Below are 22582 nucleotides of genomic sequence, written 5' to 3' on the forward strand. Positions count from 1 at the left end.
CAGCATGCAAGAGTCTGAGAGACCTCATGGATGACTTCTAACTCCTGACAGGAACACCAGCACCTTTCCCCACATCTGAATTACACATAGTGCGTCCAGTTGAAAGATGAAGTCCAGGCAAGATGAAGTCAACAAATACAGAGTCGGCCTTCACTTGCACAAAGCAGAGGGGAAGGGAGTGCCATAGATCAGCAACTTTAAGCTAAAGCAATACACAAATATATCATTGAACTTAAGGGCAGCTTAAATGGGAGAGAGAGCTTACTTGCAAATAAAAACAAAAGATTTTAATGTTATAAAACTTAAAAGTTAAACAAGGAGGACAAATACAGGGAGATGTAACATAGGAATTGGGATTTGTCTCTGTTTCTTTTCCTGTTGTGATAAAAAAATACTCTGACAAAGCAATTATGGGAGAAAGGGTTTCTCTGGCTCAGTCCAGTAGGCACATTATGCACAATCAGGGTGTAGAGTGATGAATGAATGCACTCTGCTCACTTTTTTTGCTTTCTGTGTGGTCTAGGATCCTATCCCAGGGTATGGTGCTACCCACAGTGACCCTGTCTTCCCAACTCAATCTAATTAAGCTGTTCTGCCCACAAGCAGGTCCAGAGACTAATCTAGATAATCCCTCACAGGTGTTCAAAAGTGCAATCTTCTAGATGATCCTAGAGTCTCATCAAGTATACAACTGAGATTAAGTACTACATGTTTCAAGATGGAAAGGGGATAACCATTTGGAAAACAGGGAGTATGCTCAGGTTCATCCTTTATTCTAATTTGACTTGAGAACAGTGCAAATGAAACAGGAGTTAGGAGTGACCGACAGGAGACAATGGCATATGCAGAAGACAAGGCTTAGAGGCAAATTTAATCTCTCTGGCCCTCTATTTCCTCACTTGGAAGAATAACGGTGCCCAACTGCCTGCATACTACGAACCAAGAACTATGTCAAGTGATGGGAATCTACGGAATCATTCATTTATTCACCAAATAAAGCTGCCTGGCTGGTCACTATACTCAGCTCCCAGACACTGACACATGGGGGAAAAGTTGGGAGTTATAAACCTTATGAGGCCCAGTTAAGTGTGTAGCTATAGGTTAGAAAAAAGCCCCAATCTAGAGGCACCTGACTTTTGGCAGTAAGATGAAGAGGGGGAAAAAAAGACCTTCAAGTATTGGAAACCTTGAAATGCATTTCAGAAAGAGTGGTCAATTTAGAAGTTGGGGAATAATTAGCTCACCTGAATTTTTGAAAAAGTTCTAGTGGAGTGGTGGTTTCAGACACTAGGATGAAGTAAATGAAAAAGTTATAGGAAGGCTAGGAATTGGATGGAGCGGGAAGACAACCCAGAGAAGTTCTATTAAATAAGTGCAGAGGTGGTAGTTCTGGGGCAGAGCCAAACGTTTGTATGAAAATGAGCCTTAAAGGGGAAGCCATGGCAACCGAGAAAGCAATGCTATTGGAAGGCAACCTGTAAGGCGGTAAAAGGATGGGGCCTTGGAACAATCGCCGTTACAGGAGACAGTGTGAGCAGCAGCTATGACCAGACATAGGAGCAAGCCCAAAGTTTTTCCTCAGAAACCTTGTATTGCCTTAAGATCAGCAGCTGAAAGCAAAGGAAAAGGCCTATCCATAGTAAGTTTAAAAAGGAGTAAGTGCCAGAGAGTAGGAAAGAAAACTTCTACGAAGCCAAGTGAGCATGTCCCACTTGGGACTGAAGGAAACCGTCTGACTTTACGGTGTTCTTAGCCACAGTAGCTACTTAGATTTAGATATGGACAAAACTGAGCAACCACTTCATTCAGGAAGTTGTTTTCCCAAACAGGGAAGCAGAACAAAGAAATTTAGAATGTTTCTAGAGAATTGACTATACCGGTGGTCCATGAAATATAGTTTGATCAATGAAGATGAGAAAGCTATCAGCAATAAAAAGGACCAATAAGTTGGATAATTAAATTGGAGTCGATACAACAGAAAAGGACTGCATGAGAATAACTTGCTTAAAATCAAGAATTTAAAGGCTTGAGAGATAGTAAAGTGTTTACCTTGTAACACAAGGACCTGTGTCCAATACTCAGAAGAACATTAAAAAAAAAATTAGGCATGATGGTGGCACACTTGTAATTCAGTGCTGGTGAGGTGGAAAAGTGGATCCAGCCAGGCTAACCATCAAGTCATGGGCCAATAAGAGATCCTGTTTTGTTTCAAAACTTATTTTTACTATTTTTAATTGTGTGTAAGGGGAAGGTGTGTGTGCATATGACTGTAGGTGCCTACAGAGGCCAGAGATTTTAGTGACAGATGTTATGAGCCACCCAACTTGAGTGATAAACACTTAACTTGGGACCTCTACAAGAGCAGTATGTGTTCTTAATTGCTGAGCCATCGGTCTAGCCCCTTGCTTTTTGTATTATCCATATTTATACAACATAATTTCTTTTTCACTGCAGAAGTAGGAAAAAACAGCATTTGCTGTCAGTCTACAAGCTAGGAAACAGAATCCCCACTAGGCACTGACCAGTTATTGACAGACTTTCAAAGAACCATTATACTTACTATGTAGAGTTATTATTGTTTTCCTTCAAAATTCGTATGTTGAAGCCTTAAACCTCAACGTGATACTGCTTGGAAGTAAGGCCGTTGGGAGGACTCAGGGTCCCCAGATGAGGATTTAGATGAGGACATGAGGATGGGGCTTCCATAGTGGGGATCAACATTCTTATGAAAGTCAGAAGACATAAAAGATATACCCCTTCCTGCTCCTCTTCTTCCTTCTCGCTCTTCTTTATCTCCTTCCTCCCTTCCCCTTTCTCTCACCATAAAGCTTGAGAAGCAGGCAGTCAGCCCAGGAGATGTTCAGATTTCTTATAATAACTAATATAAACACTTATGTAACATTCAAAGTATTTGACCTTTACAGTTCCTTAAGACAATGGCTGCAGTTGCTACAGAAGTCACAGTGGTCTGGTGACTTTGGGGGAAGGGCACCAAGTCAGTCTTGCAGTAAAGTATCTACTCTCTGTACTACCCCCAGTGTCTTGTGTTCATTCCGACCATTAGCATCTCCCATCACTAAAAACTCCCAAATGTCTTCTCTAGGAGCTACACTGAAGCCAGCACCAAGACCACTGCCAAGCTATGCTCAACCTCTGTCCTCTTCACTTGGCAGCACTGCACTGGAGTGACTGCTTGCTTCCCAAGGTTTTATGCTGAAGCATTGAACTCTATTGTTGGAAGGGGGTTTCTGGGAATGAAACCCAGGGCCTCAGCATTCCAAGCAAACACTCTACTGCTGAACCACACCACTAGCTACTCCCTCAAGCCTACACAACCCTTGGTAGATAGTCCCAGTGTGAACAACATTCCCACTCTTTCCAGTCTCTTGTAAGTCACAGTAGATTCCAGCCCAGTCATGGAAATGTGATTAAATTCCACCAAGAAAAACCAAGAGTCAGATGATAGAAAGCCTGGATTCTTATCACATTCCTGGGGAATGTATTTTTCTTTAAATAATTATTTGGGGTTTTTCAGTTCTTGTACTAAATGAGCCTAACAGACTACTCAGTGGAAAAGCCACTCATTTGTATTTTAAATGGAGAAGGAGGAATTGAGATAAGAAAGCACATCTTTCCTTTAAGCTTAGGGATTCCTTTCAAAAGAACAAATATGAAATATTAAAACACCACTCAAAATGCATCTGTCCTTGTAAGTTTTCCAAAATGTATCTTGCATTTACATTATTTGGGACTTGAGGTTAATTTCCCATGGCAAGTCCTAATTTTATTTTATTTTCTGAGACAGGCTGTCATGTAGCCCTTGCCTGTCCTGGAATTCACTATGTAGACCAAGCTAGCCCAGAACTCAATATGTAGAGCAGGCTGGCCTGGAACTCACAGAGATCCACCTCCCTGTGCCTCCCAAGTGCTGAGATTAAAGGCTCATGCCACCATGCGTGGCTACCTAATTTTCTTAAATCTAAAAAGAATAAATATCCCTCTGCATTGGAATCTATAAAAATCCATACCTACCTTTCCTACTATTTGGGGGTAATACACTGTTAAAAAATAAATATAACTGGCTTTTAATTGTTTGTAAGATAACACATGAGGCTAACAAATCTGTACATGTGATTTATTTTTAAAAGGATGTGTATGAAACTGTTTTAGTCCTGAGCTATTCACAATAGAGAGCAAATACCAAAACCAATGCCACGTAGGACTCTGTTTCATGTTTAGCTTGTACCCAGCTGTCCCATGCCACATCCCAGATCCATCTGCTGGCAATCTATGAGAGAAAATTTAAAAGACTCAGATGGAATATGTTAAGCAACTTTTAAATTACATAGTTAGATTTTTTAAAATATTGTGCCAATGTCTCAGAAAGTTGTATTTAAGAATAACTTGTTAGGCTGGGTGGGGTAACTCAAATTACACACCTGCCCAGTGTGCTCAAAGCCCTCAGTTCCATCCTAGCACTATGAAGAAAATCAAGAGGTTGGAGAGATGGCTCAGCAGCTAAGAGCATGTATTTTTTCCTGAAGAGCCAAGTAAAATTTCCAGCACCCACATCAGATGGCTTGCAATGACCTAACCTTCTAACTCTTACTTCTAGAGAAATCTGTCACCTCTGGCCTCCTCATGGACCTTCACTCATGAGCACACCCCCATCCCCAAAACACACACATGATTGAAAAGTATTTTTTAAGGGTATGCTCAATTTTCCCTTTCATAGAGAGATTCTAGAGTAATACTGCTTGGCTTCCTTCTTTGCTGGAGGCTGGTAGTTGCCTTACAATAAACCTTAGGCAGGTAAACAACTGGCTTACCGGTTAATTAATTTAAATGACATTTAAATTATCAAAATTTCAGGGCTGGAGAGACAGCTCAGCAGTTAAGAGCAGGGACCACTTTTCCAGAGGACCTGGATTCAATACCCAGCACCCACATGGCAACTCACAACTGTCTGTAATTCTTGTTCCTAGGCACCTGGCACCCATGGCAAAACACCAATAAAATAAAATTGCACATAAAATAAAAAATTTTTAAAAATGATCAAAATTGCTATGACCAAGAAACAGGCTATGTAATCTAGTAAATTATTGATAGCAAAATTGTATTTCTAGGCTAGTACTTTTCAAATAATTTGCAATGAAAAACAGTTTTTTTTTGTTGTTGTTGTTGTTTTTTTTGTTTTTTTTTTTTTAACAAAATGATCTTTGTAATCAAGTGGCCCTTCAGGGTCTCTACATTCCTGGGGACACCTCAAATCTCAAATCTCAAATGAATGGATGTTAGGTCATTGGAGCACTTACATTTATTGCTTGACCAGTCTTTTGAATAAATAATACTTTTATAATGAATTTATAACGGTAGTACCCCAATTCTTTGACTGCTGCCAATACTCGATCTGCCAAGTCAAGTGATAGATGAGAGAAGGCTTTTTCATCATATTTGAGATCTTTAAGACTGTCCTTTAAAAAAGTTAAGATAAAAGTTTCAATTTTTAAACAAAATGTTTTTATATAAGTAGAAAGTATCTATCTAAATAATACATATAGCTGTTTTAAAATACATGTATTCCTAAAAATTACCATATATTATACTTACCAATTTATTTTCAATAACAATTTTGAAATTTTGTTTTCAAAATTATGTCCCATTGTCAAAAGCCAGATTTGGCGGCATATGCCTTTAATTCCTGCACACAGGAGGCCAGGGCACATGGCTCTCTATAGTTCTAGGCCAGCCTGGCCTCTACAGTAAGTTCCAGGCCAACCAAAGCTACAATACTTAAGAAACTCTGTCTTAAAAAAATTAGATTCAACACTGTTCATCATCAACTTGGCCTGTAAGTTTCTGCTTATGAGGCTACTCTGTCAACTTACTGTAAATAACCTACTCTCCATTTCTCACTAGGGAGAAAAAAGAATTTCAAAAGCTTTCTGGAAATTGATAGTAAAGAAAGGAAACCTTGTGTGCTTATGATTGCATGTTACAAATGTAGGTGTGATCTGGACCAAGTTGGCTTCATGTCACTGTCTTCTCTGGATCTCTCACTCCTTATGGCATCAACAACTTAGCATCTTTACTAATAAACTAACACATGCGAGGAAAAGAGACGTGGCTCACAGACCATGAAGCAGGAGCCTTTCTTTAAAAACAAATCAGATTTACCTTAAATGTATAAATGTTTTGCCTGCATATATGTCTGTGTACCACATGTGTGCCTGATGCCAAAGGAAGCCAGAAGAGGGTGTTGGATCTCCTGGAATTGGAGTTTTAAATAGTTGTGAGGCACCATGTGAATCCTCTGGAAAAGCAGCCAGTGTTCTTAACCACTGAGCCATGTCTTCATCTCAGGAGCCTTTCTTACAAACTGTGAGCAATGCTGAACCTGTGAGGGAGCTGATCACAAAGTGTTTGATTAACTGGTTTCCTGGGGGTACGCCCAGGACAGCGTACTAAGTTCCAGTGACAACAAATGGACTATCAATCAACTTCATAGGAACAAAAAGTCAAGTAGATGTCCTCCCTCAATGTTCCTGCACCCTGCTAGTTCTACCCTCTTTCCTCTCTTCTCCCTCCTGACTTCTCCTATTGGCTCCCTGATAGGTTCCTTCCATTTATACAGCTGGTCTAAAACCCACATCTGGTCCCAGTAATAACTCAAGTTCAAGGTCAGTCTTCTCTCAGAGTAAACCCTACCCATTGCTTGTCTGTCTAGGAGTCTCTTCAACTCCATATTCTGACTGTAACTCTGGCCTCAGGACCCAGGGGCAGCTTCTATAAATGAGGTTCATCCCTAGCCCATTTATTCAATTGTGTTTAATTTTGTTTATGTGGTAGGGTCAAGTGACAGACCAAAAATATATACTCTTATATCACACATACATTAGTGTTGATCAGAATTCCTTTCCCAAACCATAAGCTATAATATCTTTGCCAAATATCAATTAATTTGAAATACATAGTTAACAATGGAGGGATGGAAGGTTCAGAATATGCCATGTTAAAATATGCTGCTTTCTCATAATTTTGACCCAAAAGTACTTGAAAAAATTGTGGATGCAGTAGCTTGCTCTCTTCTTTCTTCCTGAAAGTAGGAGATAAAGCTCTTGTGAAAAGGGTCTTCTCCAGTACCAGAGGCAGAAGAGGAAATAGGCACACCACTTCTTCAACTAGTCTTACTTTACTAGGCACCTTCCTGAGGTTACCTGCCTCAGCTCAAATACCTTTAATCATACTTTCAAATTTTTCTATTCTGTATCCCAACTAGTATACAAGTGCTTGACTCCACCTTTCCATGCCTTTGTTTTCTGCATGAAGTCTTCTGTGTATAGGTAAAAGTGACTAAAGTTTGCTTTTCTCTCCATTAGCCTTCTAGCAGTTTAATTTTAGGCGAGAGAGACATATCTCCTGTAGCTAAGGGGCTGCAGCTGCTGGAAATCAAATGTTGACCTTCAGCATGCAGATGCAGACTGAGCTCCTGGTCATACAGGCTGAGAATGGGACCCATAAGTTGATTGATGGAGTGTGAACTCAAGTCCATCTCACATAGCAAACATCAGGTTCTCCAAACCAGTTATGGAACTGGCATGATTAGAATATACATACTTAGCAGCTGGCAGAATATCCACATTGAGTCCTTTACCTGTGAAGTAAGAGCTTTTATTGAAGACAACTCACAATGGAAACATTTAGAACGATATCTACCTAACTCAAAAGTCTATGGGGTCCTGAAGGACTGTATAAAGCACTGCCACTGTGATTGCTACCACAGCCTCTTCCAATCCATCTGCTTGGCTGTTCTGTAAACTTGGCCAGGCAGCATCTGCAACTGCAGCTGCTGTGTGGACATGGTTTCACCACTTGAGCAAAACCTTTTGGTACCACCTATGTAGTTATTGACATGAAAAAAATATACCTTTTTCTCTATACCTATCCATAAGAGTCATTAAAACCAGTTTGCTTTCAGCTAGCAAAGCCAAAACTTTACCTTTCTTGTCCTATCTGAGGTTTACCAGCTATCCAGCCCTGTAGCAGAACAGGCCCACAGGGTGGAGGAAATTGGCTCAGACCAGTTGCCAAGGTATATGCACAATGTACTTCCTTATGAGCCAACCTGGAGTCTGCCTGAGGGCCTAGCCACAGGTGTTGTCGGAGTTCCTGATCATGCCCAGCCAATGAGGGACAACCACGGAATGCTACCAGATTGCGACACAGACTGGGTGCTGGGAGGAGGGTATATAAGTCCTTCCGAGTTATTAAATAAACAAGTTTGCTGTCCTCCTTCAACTGACTCCCGGTGTCTGGTGATGCCACACCATCTCACCCACTCCCCCGAGGGAGCAGTTAGGATATAGCAACACAGCTCCATGTCAGAATTTAGTTTACAGGGAACTTGGTTATCTTTTCCTTTAGGTTCACATTGAATTCGACAACTACTCAGAATTGTAGGATCATTTAACCTCTATATTTTTGAGGTCAGTCCCTAGAGTGAACACACACACACACACACACACACACACACACACACACACACCTTCCTTAATAGATATGATCATATGACTTACTTTGGCTTAGAATGGTTTCAGTGGTCTCATATGTGCTAGACAAGTGTCTATCACTGAGCTATATCCTTGGTCCCTGATTACCTTTAATATCTGCTGGATTTTAGTTTCTACTGGATGTATTTGGAATTTCTTCAATGGCTCCATTCTATATGAATTAGCAAACTTTAATTTTGCCAGGGCACTCTTCCATTCTTTGCCTATATCAGCAATTGAATCGTCAAATGGAGGTTCCACATACTGAACATCATGAAAAGATTCTCTCAATCTTTCTCTTAAGATCTGTGCATACTGAAAGAGGAAGGGAGAAAGATTACATTTTAGACTTTAAGAATCTGCATACAGAGCTTAAAAAAACCTGAAATAATTTAGGCAGACTTCTATGCAGTCACTAAATCTTAGACTATTAACTGCAAATCATTAACAGTTTCTATCATCAATTTGAGACTAAATAACCACCTGAGAGATAACCTTTTGGGCTTGCCTATAGAGGATTATTTTGATTTGATTAACTAAAATGAGAAGACCTACCCACTATGGGTATCACCATTCCCTAGGAAGGGATCCTGAACTGCATAAAAAAGAGAGTGTGCTGAGCACAAGTAATCACTACTCTCTGCCTCTTGAGTGTGGACTTAATGTGATCAGTCACCTCAGACCTCGGCTGCCTGACTTGGTGGACTGTACCCTGGGACCATGAGACAAACACAAACTCTTTCTCTATTAAGCCACTTTTGTCAGGTCATTTCTCACAGCAACAAGAAAAGTAACCAAGACATACAGAAACAAACAAACTTGTGTACATTTATTCATAATACCTACAAAATATCCAAAAGGACCAGAAACAAGAGTAGCCTCCAGAGAGTAGCTGAGGGATAAAGATAAAACAACTTTTCATGCTTCCTTCCTACCTGCAATTATGGAAATATTACCCATACATTTAGTTATCTTTACATAAGTAACAGATTTAGGTAACACATTTATAAATCTTAACTTAAAAAGATAATAAAAGCACATAAATATTTGTGTGTAAACATATTATATATGTATCAGTCCGTTTTTGACATGTAATATATATCAGTTCACGATTTTTGACATTTTTTGACATGATCCCTTTAGAAGTATCCAATTTGTACTAATAAAATAATTATTTAGTGCCCTATAGGTGTGTCCAATCTGTGACTGACTGGTAGACTGCATGCTCCCCAGGCTATCTATGAACACTGTGAAAACAATGCAGCACATCTGTAGGTGACAATGTCATGCAGCAGTTTCAAAACATTGGCCAACACTACAGTAGTTCCTGGAGTAATTTTCTAGTCCCTTAATTTAAAATGGAAAACTTCTTTTTCTTAATAACCAGGAATGTCTTTTTTGTACCTCCTTGCTTGGCTAGAACTTGCAGTTTCATGCTGACTAGAAGTGATGAATAGACATGTTAGCCTTAGTCCTATTAGAGGACAAATTGTTAGTCTTCTACCACTGAATATGATGTTGGCTATGGGCTTTTAATACAATGATTTTTAATGTTCTAATAATTCCAGTTATCATTTTTTCAGTATTTTTATCATAAAAGGGTAAATTTTGACAAAAGTTATTTTTCTTATCAATGGATACTACTTCATTGTATGTACTGCTACATTGGTAGAAGTTTATATGATGACCTATCTTTGCATTCAGGAAAACTTGGTCACAGTGTATAATTCTTTGAACTGAATACTGATGCAAGTGCTTTTTCTAGGGTGCTTGTTTTTTTTTTTTTGCATTAATATTCATAAGGGCTTTTAGTTTTCTTTTTTGGTTTAATTACATTTATCAATTTATTTACCATCAGGTGGTAGTGTATGCTCTGGTAGGTACATGGAAAAGTAACTAAGACACACATAAACTTGTGTACATATATTTGTATACTATTCTAACTTCATAGAAGTTCACTGAGGTATATAGACTTTGGATATGGTTAATTTCAGTGCATGTTATTTTTTATTTGCAAGTTTTTATAATAAAATTTGCTGAAAGTTAAAAAAAAAATATCTAGGGTTGTAGATCATACCTAGGACCTCATGCATGGTAGAAAGATTTTCTTCAAGAGCCAGATCCAGCAGTGTCCATTTTTTTGACAGACATATTACTGAAATTTCCCACTATAATGTTAGTATATTGATCCTTTAAACCTATACATTTTCCTCTCACATTTTTTTTTTATTTTTTTAAAGACTTATTTATTATGTATACAGAAGAGGGGGCCAGATCTCATTACAGATGGTTGTGAGCCACCATGTGGGTGCTGGGAATTGAACTCAGGACCTCTGGAAGAGCAGTCAGTGCTCTTAGCCTGAGTCATCTCTCCAGCCCCTCTCACATATTTTGATGCCATATCACTAGTTGTGTATTTGCAAGAACTGACAGGTTTTCTCAGACAACTGGCCCCATCCTCATTATGCAATGCCTCACTCCATTACTGATGACTTTACTTGCTTTGATTTTTGGTTTGCCTGAAGTCTATTGCTACTCCGACTTGATTTTGATATTAGTGTGTCTTCCTCCACCCATCCCCTTTTATGTATGTGTATTTTAAGTGACCTTATTGCTGTAAGGTTTAAACTAACACAATTGAGTCTTAGTTTAATCCACTCTAACAACTGCTGTTTTTAAACTGTTGTACTCAGACTAATGACATTCAGAGTGATTATTGGTATGACTGGATTAGTATCGTATTTGTTACTCTTTTCTATTTGATGACCTTGTCCTTTGTTTCCGTGCCTTTATTATTCTCTACTGTAATTTAAACTGAGCATTCACTACGACTCCTCTTCTCTAATCTAGTGTGTTACTTAGTCTTTCTCCACCTCCTCCACTTCCTCTCTTAACCCTAAAGTTTGGAAATAAGCATTTGCAGCTAATCCAAACCCACTTTCCACTAACACGGTAGCACTTCATGGATAGCATCAATTAAAATAATGAAATAACTCAGACTTTTCCTCCCATTCTTTTTGTCATGCTGCCATTCATCTTACCTATAACACGTACACATTAACACACACATTTAATATGCATTCATATGCAAACATAACTGTATGTCTTTCCTGTTATTTTTAACAAATCATTATCTGTTAAAGTAAAAAGAGGAACATTAAAGGTTTTTTAATTAACCTTTATTTAGTCTTTCTTTGATGCTCTTTTTATGTAGATTAAAATTTCTGTCACCTTTTTATTTTAAAAAATTGTTAACATTTTATGTAAGGCAGATTTATTGGAGTTACAATTCTTCCATTATTTTGTCTAAAAACATCACTTTTTCCTCATTTGACAGTAGTTTTGGAGGTATAAAATCCCAAGATGTTGGGGCTGAAGCGATGGCTCAGTGGCTAAGAGCACTGGCAGCTTTTCCAGAAGACCTGGGTGCTGTGGATATCGCTCTGTGTAAATAAAGTTCTGATTGGCCAGTGGACAGGCAGGAAGTATAGGTGGGACAAGAGAGAAGAGAATTCTGGGAAGTAGAAGGTTGGAGAGAGACACCGGCAGCCGCCGCCATGAAAAGCAACATGTAAAGACACTGGTAAGCCACGAGCCATGTGGCAAAGTATAGACTAACAGAAATGGGTTAATTTAAGATAGAAAAAGTAGATAACAAGAAGTCTGCCACGGCCATACAGTTTCTAAACAATGTAAGTTTCTGTGTGCTTTCTTGGTTGAGTCTGAGCTACTGTGGGACTGGCGGGTAAGAGAGATTTGTCCTGACTGGGCCAGGCAGGAAAACTCTAACTACACCTGGGTTCAATTCCCAGCACCCACATGGCAGTTCACAACTGTCTGTAACCCCAGTTCCAGGGGATTGGACACCTTCACAGATATATATGCAAGCAAAGTGCCAATGCATATAAAATAAATAAATGTCCTAGTTGTCACTTTTTCCTCTGAATACTTTTACTTCACTCTATTCTTCATCATTTCTGAGAATATGAATGTAAGTTTCTCTAATAGGTAGTATGTTTTGTCTTCTGGCTTCTTTTCTGGATTTCCTTCATCTTTAATTTCTGTAGCTTGAGACTATATGCCTACATATAAATTTTGTTTGGCTTGTTTTCTGATATGTTCTCTGACATTCCTGGCACTGTGGTATAGTCTCTAATTCATAGGTCTTATAATATTTCTATATAATACATTCTCTATCTGGGATTTCCATTATGAATAATTTACTACTTCTATAACTACCTCAAAGTTTTCAAATATTCTCTTCTTCTTTTCCAGTCTGTGTTCTTTTTTCATTTGTTTTGGATATTTCTATTGGTACTTTTATTCCTGTAATATATGGTTCTTGCTTGCTCTCTTTGGGGTGTTTACCATTCAGTATGCCTTGTAATTTTTTCTTGATAGCTAGACGAACTCATAGTGTCAGAACTTCTGTAAAAGGCCTCCAGTAATGTGGTTGAAATGCATGTAAGAAAAAGATGTAGTTTAGGTTTTTTCATTTGTTTGTTTGTTTGTTTAAGTTTTTCAAGACAAGTTTTCTCTGTGTAACAGTCCTGGCTGTCCTGGAACTCACTTTGTAAACCAGGCTGACCTCCTCAAACTCAGAGATCTGCCTGCCTCTGCCTCCCCAGTGCTGGGATTAAAGGCGTGCACCAATACCTGTAGTCTAGATCTTCTGATTAGGTCTCAGGTCTTTAATGAGTCTGTGCCTCTGGACTGTGAATTTCTCAAATGTTTCTCAAATATTTCATGCCCCCTGCCTTCTCTCTTCCTTAAGAACAGAAAATCTAGAAAGGGCTGGAGTTGGCTCCCTTTTGATAGTCACACTTTGCAAAACATCAATAGCTTAGGTCTAGTTTACTAATTTTTTCAAGAGGGCAGATTTTGTGAAGAACAAAGTGCTGTGATATATTTAAACACACACACAATATATATATTAAGAGTGTCTTAATATATACTTTAAGAATGTCTTAACTTCAAAATAGAAGTAAGAAAATATGCTGCATTAGGGGAGAGGAAACAAAGCTATGGATGAAAATTAATAAAGATCAAATAAAGATTTGATCAGGGAAGACCTCCTGAAAATCTTGACTATAGAGATAAAGAATCAAAAGAAAAACAAGACAGGTCATGTATATGCTGATCCCTTGACATAGGAACAGCTCTGAGACTGGATGAGACATGATAAATCTTATTGGCTACAGAGTCCTCATGACTTATTATTACATGCCATCCTTTCATATGGCATGGATAGAGGTTTGGTTATTCAGTCCAAACAGACTTATAAAGATAACAGATGTCTTTTACCTGCTCAAACATAGAATAAAAATCATCTTTCGCTGACTTGTGCACACCACAATTCTATATTTGTGCTAATACAGATATATATGTTACCTTTAAAAGTTTGTGTTTTTAGAAAAAAAAAGGATGAGAAATACCAATAATAACAAGTAGCTCAGGAGATCCAGCCTCTCAGAATGCCTCTGTTGCAATTTCCTCAAAATTCTGTATCCAGAACAACTTCAAAGCTGCTAGCTGAGATGGTCCAGCCTCACAGACTATGCAGCCCATAGTTCAAAAGCTCTACATTTTCCATCACACAGAGACTAAGCAAAAACTAATACAGCTAGCTCTCCCAGGACTTGACCATTGTTCCAACTTTCTCATGATTCCCTAGAGATACTGTCACTCCCAGACAGCAGGAAGCAGTCTAGAGAACACAATGCCCACATTCCCAAGAGGTGAAGTGGATGGTTTTTGGTCATTCAATGGATTATGGATGCTTATTATTGTTTAGGGGTGTGGGTTACAAGTTGTTGTTGATCATAATCAGGGAGAAAGCTGAACAAAGGAGATTAGATTCAGGGATCTCATTCTGAAAAGTGGGACATAGAAATGTTAGGATAAAAGGGTAGATTGTTGAATCTACGTTTAGACTAAAAAGCAACTAATTTCAAACATTTCACATTGGTATGGATTTTTGTATATTGATACAAATTTAAGGTTAGTTGTGTTAGAAAATACTCTATATGTTTCTACTCTTCCTTTAAGATATTTTTGTATATTGATTCCAATTTAAGGTTATTTTTGTTATACTGTATGTTTCTACTCTTGTTTAAGGTACCTATGCAGCTCATTTTAAAATGCAATGTACAATTAAGAAATACAAGTTAGTAGTTATCTATAATAATCAAACTTGTAGTCATGTCAGGTATATTTTCAAGGTCAAATAGAAACATATTTTAGAAACTTCCCTTACCTCAACTGCTTACAGTATACTGTCCAAACTGGACAAGCAGGACACAAAAGAAAGTGACTGCTGAACTTTCCCAAGACAAGGTAAAACAGTCCTTCAAAATTCCTGCTTCACAGAAAATTCTGTCAGATATTCTAGGCCTGTAGGCTGAAGATAGATGCCCCAAAGTTGTAGAAGAAACTTGGGTGACTGTCCAGGCAGCCAGCTGTCTCTGTCATTTTTATAGTTTTGGAAACTGATTGCTCTGCATTTCTTGTTTACTTAGGTAATATATCCTTCTTGGGTCTTTGATGGAGTTGCAGACTAGATAGTTATGGCTACAGTTTTCCTTGTTACCAAATTCAGAAAAGAATCTTACATAAGATATGTAAAGTGCATAAGGTTGAGAGACATAAAAGCTTAAGCTGTTTATCTGAAACTATGATAGAAAGTGGTTTAATGGTATAAAACTTTGAACTCACTAGGATAAGATAGATAATACAAAAATTTCTCCAAATTTGCCAAATACAAGTGAACTGGACATTGTGAATGTAATTCTTACTTGATAATAGTTTTTTGTTGTTGTCATTGTTTTTGCCAGAGCTGAGGACCAAACCTAGGGCCTTGTGCTTGCTAGGCAAGTGCTCTACCACTGAGCTAAATCCCCAACACCTAGATAATAGTTCTTATTGTATATAATTTTACTGCATTAAAGCTAAAACCTTTCCTTTTTATTTAGACAAAAAGGGAGAACTGTTGTGGGATATTTGTACACTGTGTGAAGATGTACTGCTGTGACTGGTGTAATAAAAAGCTGAACAGCCAATAGCTGGGCAAGAGGTATAGGTAGGACTTCCAGGCACAGAGAGACTGGGAGGAGGAGTCTAGGCATGTGATTTTGCCAGCAGACTTGGAGGCAAGCCAGATGTGCATACTAAGAAAAGGTGACAGCACCATGTGGCAGAACACAGATTAAAAGAACAGAGGTTAACTAAGTAATAAGAGCTAGCTGGGAAAAAGTCTAAGCTAAGGCCAAGCTTTCATAATTAATAAGTCCCCAGTCATTATTTGTGGGCTGGCAGTCCAAAGTTAGTCCAACAAGAAAGCTTGCTACACACATTTTATATATATAAAACCACACACATATATTTTATGTATATATGTATGTATGTATATATTCACATGTGTGCACATGCATGTACACAGAGAGGGGACTCTAGTAATTCATCAGTCACTTTTCAGGTTTTCATATCCTACCACTGAAAGTTTGTACTTTGGTATTTTGAGTCTTTCTACCAACAGTCACTAACTTTTGTGGTAGCAATTTGTTCTATAATCACTTTTCTAATGTATTTAAAACTGATTTTCAGTTTGCATTTTTTTACTTATTTAAAATGTAGGGTCTTCAACTTCCTTACATCAAGAACTTGAAATTCTGTTTCTGAAATACATTTTAGTTGTGTATAGTATTCTAGGTCTAGTTCTCTTTCAGTAGAGATGCTGCTTCAGTGTTTTCTGATTTAGAAGGTTTCTAAGAAGGCTGCTATTTTCTCTTTCATAGAAATGTTTATATCTCTGGTTTCAAGTATGTGTTGGCAGGATTTCCTGTTTCTTGTGCCTGAAATTCACTGAGATTCTTTGGTTTATGGGTTCCGTTTTCATATTTGTTGCTTTTCATCTAGAATTTCAAGTATTATTTGTTACCCTTCCTTTTTTCTTTAGGGACTCAAATAACAAGACTACTGAGGCACTTCACTGACATTGAACACCTTTTCAGAACTTTCCCCTCATGCTTCTAAGTTTACTAGTCTTCTTTTTGTGAGATTAAATCTGTTAATTCCATTCACTGTACATGACCTGACATTGTGTTTGTTTATGGAAGGCTAACTCAACCTTTCTCTTAAGATGTGACTACTACCTTCTTTTCCACTATATACACTCAAGGAATACACTATTACTATACTGTAACACTAACAGTGTTTTCAAGATTGCATGATTCTTCTGGGAATTAGACATGTGGAGCTTCAAATTAACCCTTAGTGATCATACTACTGTGAAAACTGCATTTCTGGCATTTCTTATTTATGTATAATACCTGTCACTTGATGTAGCATAAAGTACTTTATTCTTTCAGCTGAGATGAAACCTTTATCATCTTATTAAATGCCACCAAATTTGTTATCAATACAAGCTACTGGCTGGCATTTATCTACATGGACCTAGAATAAATTGAGCTTCCTTGTGTCATTATTCCAATGAGATATTTAATTATTTAGCAAAAATGCTATTTATTTGCTAGTGTTTATGGTTTTCAAATACATGTGCTTAAGTGAGATTGACAAAGTTGTCAATTTTTAGTAATCTGCCTAAGTTTTTGTAATCTTTGACTGCAAAGACCTAATTCCTGCTAAGCAAAAATGCAATGTATTGGAAAGATGGGAGTAATTCAGATAGGAAGAAAAAAATCTGAAGAACCAGACTCAGAAAGACACATGAAGGACACTCCAGTTTGCATCTGCCATTATAATAAACTTCAAGCCTTTTCTTAGTTCATTAAATTAATCTAATTTGGTTTCAACCTCCTACAAAGTTTAAGTAGTCACCTAAACCACTAACTCTACCCAGTCAGCGATGAGTTACTTTTCTGAAAATATACTACTAGGAAAAAAGAAACAGACACCAGGAGCTGGACAGCAGTTAAGAGCACTTCCTGCTCTTGCAGAAGAGCCACTTGGCGGTCCACAATCACTACTGTCACTGTACTCACATGGTACATGTACAAACACCCAGGTATAAAACACAATGACTAATTTTCTATAAATGGATACAGGACAGTTAAAATTATGTGCTCATATTGATTCAAATGTGTCCTGATTTTCCATATTCTCAGAAATATAGAAACCACTGGCCACTTGAAAGTTGAAAATAACATTCATTGTTTACCAAACATGTAGGATCCTGTTTTAACTTTTTTTTTTTTTTTTTAAAGATTTATTTATTATAATGTATACAGTGTTCTGGCTGCATACCAGAAGAGGGCACCAGATCTCATTACACATGGCTGGGAGCCACCATGTGGTTGCTGGGAATTGAACTCATGACCTCTGGAAGAACAGCCAGTGCTCTTAACCCCTGAACCATCTCTCCAGCCCCCTTTTAACTTCTTTGTAATTACTGCCCTGGTGATATTTTATTTGTGCTGAAATGTGATTTTATTTGTATGTTAATAAAGTTGCCTGGGGACCAGAGCTAATAACAAGCCATTTAGCAGAAGTCTGGCAGTGGTAGCACACACCCTTAATCCGATCATATGGCTTTATTGATCTGTACATGTCAGTTTTTTTCCTAGAGGTGTGTGTGTGTGTGTGTGTGTGTGTGTGTGTGTGTGTGTGTGTGTGAGAACTCATTTGGGGTTGGTAAACTATGTATATACTAAAATTGCATTTAGAAAGCGCAATACAACTACTGGATAACTCTGGCCCTATGCGAGGTAAGTCTGTAAAGAATTGAGAACGATGGTGTAAAAACTTTCTACTAGTTAACATACGGCTCTCTGAATTTAACAACTAAAACCCCTCGGCCTTCTACGTCTAAACCACGTTCTTCCATCTAAACTCAGGTGGGCAGCCATCCTTCCTGCGCCCCCGGGCGCTGACAGGGACGGAGCAGCTGGGTCTGAAGGGTAGGAGAGCTGCTCTGGCCTAGCGGTCTGCACTCACTGCCTCCTTCTCGAACATGCTAGGCCTCCTTTCTCTCCTAGGCGCCACCGGGGAGTGATGCGGCGCTTGGCCAGACTTGGTGACGCGGCTTCGCCGATCCATTTTGACGCGTTTTCGCCAAGACGCCGCGCCTCCCGCCGCTGTCCACCGGCTCAACGCCCCGGGCCGCGACGCCGGGGAGACCGAGTCGGCTCGCGCCAGCCCGCGCCGCACGCAGCCGCGCCCCGGAAATCCGGGGGGAAAGGCGTGAGTCATCAGAGAGCGCCGCGGTCCAAGCCGGAAGCGATGGAGGTAGGGTGGTCGCCGCCAGCCGCGGCTTCCCGCGCCGCTCGCGTCCAGACCCGGTCTCTGTCCTGGGTCCCCTGCGGGGTGACAGGTCCAAAGCGGGATGCTAAGCTACAGGGAAAGCCAGTTTACGGAACCCCGTGTTTGATGAGAGGGAGGAAGCGTTGTGGAAACCGCCAAGGGTCAATCGCCATCATTCCACACACCTACCTACTCGGTGCCTAGGGTCCTGACGCTGTGTTTCATACCAAGGACAGAATTGTTCCGTTCTCACCTTTCCTGTGAAGAATCGCTGGTTTTGATAACTGCGGTACAATGAAGGAGTGCCAGAAGGATTGATGCACACTGTTCAGAAACCCCACCGAGCCTCTCAACTCTAGTGTCAGCAAGGGTGATTAAAGAAACGATCCAAGTGTTTGAACATGCAGTTTGAAACAGACACATAAAATATGCTTAGTGTCCAAGCACTGTTTGACATATACAGCTTTTATGGTATCCAGAAAGTATATTAACAGCTTCCCTACCTTAGTCCTGTCTGTACGTAAGATAGGATTTTCTTTTGACTTGAATGTAACAATGCCCTTTATATTTCAGATTTTAACAGGAGATCCCATTACTTCATGCCTTTCTCCTTTAGTGCATGACTTGATTTGTAACCTTGGCTTTGAACTCAAAGAAAACTGTGATATCAATAGCATTGTAACTCAAAATGGTGAAGTTCGCTGGAAAGCAATTACAGACCGTGTGAGCTATGCAGAATCAGGTTTGTCTTGTCTTTGTACACCAGCCTTCAGTTAGTACCGTTACACTGGAAATGTTTGGGCCTGTAAAACCTGCCTTGGTTCTTTTTTCTTGGAGGATGTTATAATGTAGTTGTCAGAGGAGAAAAAGAATCCTGAAAAAGAAAAGTCAAGAGATGCTTAGCTAAGAAAATTGTGTGTGGGCAGGAGGCAGGCCAGGGATGCTGGAACCAACCATAGGGCCTGGGTCCAATAGTCACTAGGTGTATATACAGCATGGATACTCTGGATAAAGGACAAGACAGAGTGAGGTAGTGCCTTTCATCATGTTACTCAGAATAGCACCTAATTGACAATATGAATTATTTCTGGAATTCAATATTTTTATGCTTGATCATGAGTAACTAAAACTACAGCTACACATTCTCTGCTGGTGGTAAAGCCTTTTACAATTCATTTCTACTGAGCTGCAAGTACACTTATCATATGTCCAATTATAAATTGCTTGATTTTGTAATTGTAATTTTGATTTTTACTTTTTTTTTTCATCCTGTGGCATAGAGCTGTGGAACTAAAACTTATTTTCTCCACCTATAAGGGCAGAGTCTGGATTACAGGAGAAGCGTGCGGCTGTTGGGTCCTATCTGTGAGGCCATCCATCTGCATATCTCATCTCTGACCAGGGCACAGTTTGAAATTAAGTATTCACCATGGTTCCAGTGGACAGCCTATCCAGAGGTTTGATATTTGCATATCTTTATAAATAAAAGACTTTGCAAATTGGAAACCCTCATTACCTGCCAAGTTAAGGGTGCCTTTTTCCACCTTTGGCCTTCCAACTTTGCATAGGTCTTGGGGGCTGCAAGAGAACTCTCAGTAGCTTATATGTAGGCTCTGAAGCCCAAGTTGAAGAACATACCACTTTGAACAACTTTTGGGCTCAATTAGGCAGGCATTGTTAGTTAGGTTTTAGTTAGGGTTCTATTGCTGTGAAGAGAAACCATGACCACAGCAACTCTTCTATAGGAAAACACTTAACTGGGGCTGGCTTATAGTTTCAGAGGTTTAATTCATTATTGTCATGGCAGAAAGCAAGGCAGCATGTAGGCAGACATGGTACTGGAGAGGTAGCAAAGAGTTCTACATTTTGAGGCAATATGAGCTTCTGAGACCTCAAAGCCCACCTCCAGTGACATACCTCCTCTAACAAGCCACACCTACTCCAGCAAGGTCACACCTTCTAATAGTGCCACTCCCTGTGGGCCAAGCCTTCACACACATGAGTCTATGGGGACCTTTCCTATTCACACCACCACAGCATTAGAAGATAAAGTCCGCTTTAGCATCAGGACAGAACTCCCAGGAAGATGACAAGGTTAGATCAGATAGTAGGTGCTTGGTTTCTTTATAGGGAACTGAAAAAAAGATAGTCATTTGGGTCCAAATGCAAATTTTGTGTGGTTTGCTTTTTTTCTTTTCCTGTGTTTGATTTGACATGTTAAAGGACTATAATAAAACAATACCTGTAACATGTCTGATTCTAAAATAGAACTGGGAAGGTGAGCTGCCTTACACAGGAACTAAAGTAAATCATTACAGGAAATAAGAAGTAGGTCAAAATACTTGGTTTCAATTCATTATTATGTCAAATTTATGCTTTGAAAAAACAATGAAAAAACTTTCAAAGAACTCCTTAGGTATTAAATAATTTTATTATATTATTTCAATGGAAACGATTTGCTTATGTCAAAAATTTAAATGTAGTAGTTGAAATATTAAAAGGTTTTAATTCAGTAATGCTATAAAAATTTAGTTTTGAAAATTATTTTTCATTGAATCTGATCTCTACTGTGTGTTTTACTCTAAATAGCTGTTTCTTGAAATATTTGATGCCTTGGAAAGCCTGTACCCTCCTGCCATCTCCCTCAGCATGATGAAATTGGCTTCCTGTCTGGAACGAGCCTTAGGCGATGTGAGTGTGAGAATTCTCCTTGTTTGCTAGATTACCTGGATGGACACAAAAACTTCAGATTACTTGGTTAATGTATTGCTTTCTTGTAAAACACAATGATTTTCTTTTTACATAATTAAGAGAATTCTAGCACCTATGAGCCTGGGAGATGTCTCAGTAGATCAAAGTTCTTGCTGTGTAAGCATGAGTACCTGGATTTAGATTCCAGCCCCCGTGTCAAGATATGAAAAGCTGTGTGTGGTTGCTTCTGTACCTCTGTAACCAGCACTGGGGTGGGGGAGTGGAGACAGGAGCCTCACTGAGGCTTTCTAGCCTCTATTCTAGCTCCAGTTTCAGTAAAAGACCCTATCTCAAGGGATAAGGTGGGGAGTGATGGAGTAAGACACCTGATGTACCCCTCTGGCCAGTGTGCTCACACGTGTGCGAGAGTGCGCGCGCGCGCGCGCGCACACACACACACACACACACACACACACACAGGAAAGGAAATCTATATCTAAGTACTTTTCTTTGTTCATCTGTACTGTGCATCATAAATCTCACTCTATTTTAAATTTTGCCTCATTATAATGCAATTATTGTATGATTTCTGTTTGAATTTTAGGTATTTTTACTGATTGGGAAGGAGTGCCCCTTTCTTCTAAGAGATCTTCTTGCATCTGCAGAGCTTACTCAAGTCTTTGGACATGCTGTGGTAAGTGTGTCAATAACACATAAAGCATAGCAAGGCTGGCATGAGTTGTGCTTTTGATTTTCCAAAACTACAGAACTCTGGGGAAACATTAACTGTTTCACCATTGTAAGTGTATCCTCCCTTCCTTCTGGAGCCAGCCCACTTCCACATATTCCTTAGGGTCTCTCTCCCCAGATTTGCTGGTGGTCGAATAACCATATAGGTCCAACCACAGAGGCAGTTAGAAGCAAATCACTTTGTTCAATTAAGTATTACATTTTTTGTCCTAAAATACCTGTGTTTTTAACAGGTAGGAATTTATAACTTTTTGCGATCATTCAGACTTATAGTGGGAAAAAAAATAGAACTTGGTAAGAAATTATAGAGGCCTTTATACTTTTCAGAATATTCT

General features: G+C 39.1%; 2 protein-coding genes across 11 annotated transcripts in view; one reads left to right on the plus strand and one right to left on the minus strand.

Annotated features, from left to right (window-relative positions):
• Positions 1-4121: 4121 nt before the first annotated feature.
• Dynlt2 (dynein light chain Tctex-type 2) lies at positions 4122-18696 on the minus strand. 2 transcript variants are annotated; one of them, XM_036168615.1, is made up of 4 exons: positions 18501-18696; positions 8658-8864; positions 5316-5474; positions 4122-4288 (listed from the first exon to the last, which is right to left on the minus strand). In XM_036168615.1, exons 1-4 carry the CDS (start codon positions 18600-18602, stop codon positions 4178-4180), a joined length of 579 nt encoding a protein of 192 aa, XP_036024508.1. In that variant the 5' UTR covers positions 18603-18696; the 3' UTR covers positions 4122-4177. The 2 variants fall into 2 exon arrangements, with proteins under 2 accessions (XP_036024508.1, XP_036024509.1); XM_036168616.1 differs by lacking the exon at positions 5316-5474.
• Positions 18625-22582, plus strand: part of Ermard (ER membrane associated RNA degradation) — a 140776-nt gene continuing 136818 nt past the window's right edge. For 6 of the 9 annotated variants that reach the window (XM_036168607.1, XM_036168608.1, XM_036168605.1 and 3 more), the window contains exons 1-4: positions 18799-19548; positions 20124-20263; positions 21396-21497; positions 22102-22191. In XM_036168607.1, coding sequence (XP_036024500.1) covers positions 19275-19548; positions 20124-20263; positions 21396-21497; positions 22102-22191 — 606 coding nt within the window. In that variant the 5' untranslated portion in view covers positions 18799-19274. The other 3 variants (XM_036168606.1, XM_036168610.1, XM_036168609.1) reach the window with 3 other exon arrangements.

The sequence above is a fragment of the Onychomys torridus genome, chromosome 19, assembly GCF_903995425.1.
Source record: "Onychomys torridus chromosome 19, mOncTor1.1, whole genome shotgun sequence".
NCBI lineage: Eukaryota > Metazoa > Chordata > Mammalia > Rodentia > Cricetidae > Onychomys > Onychomys torridus.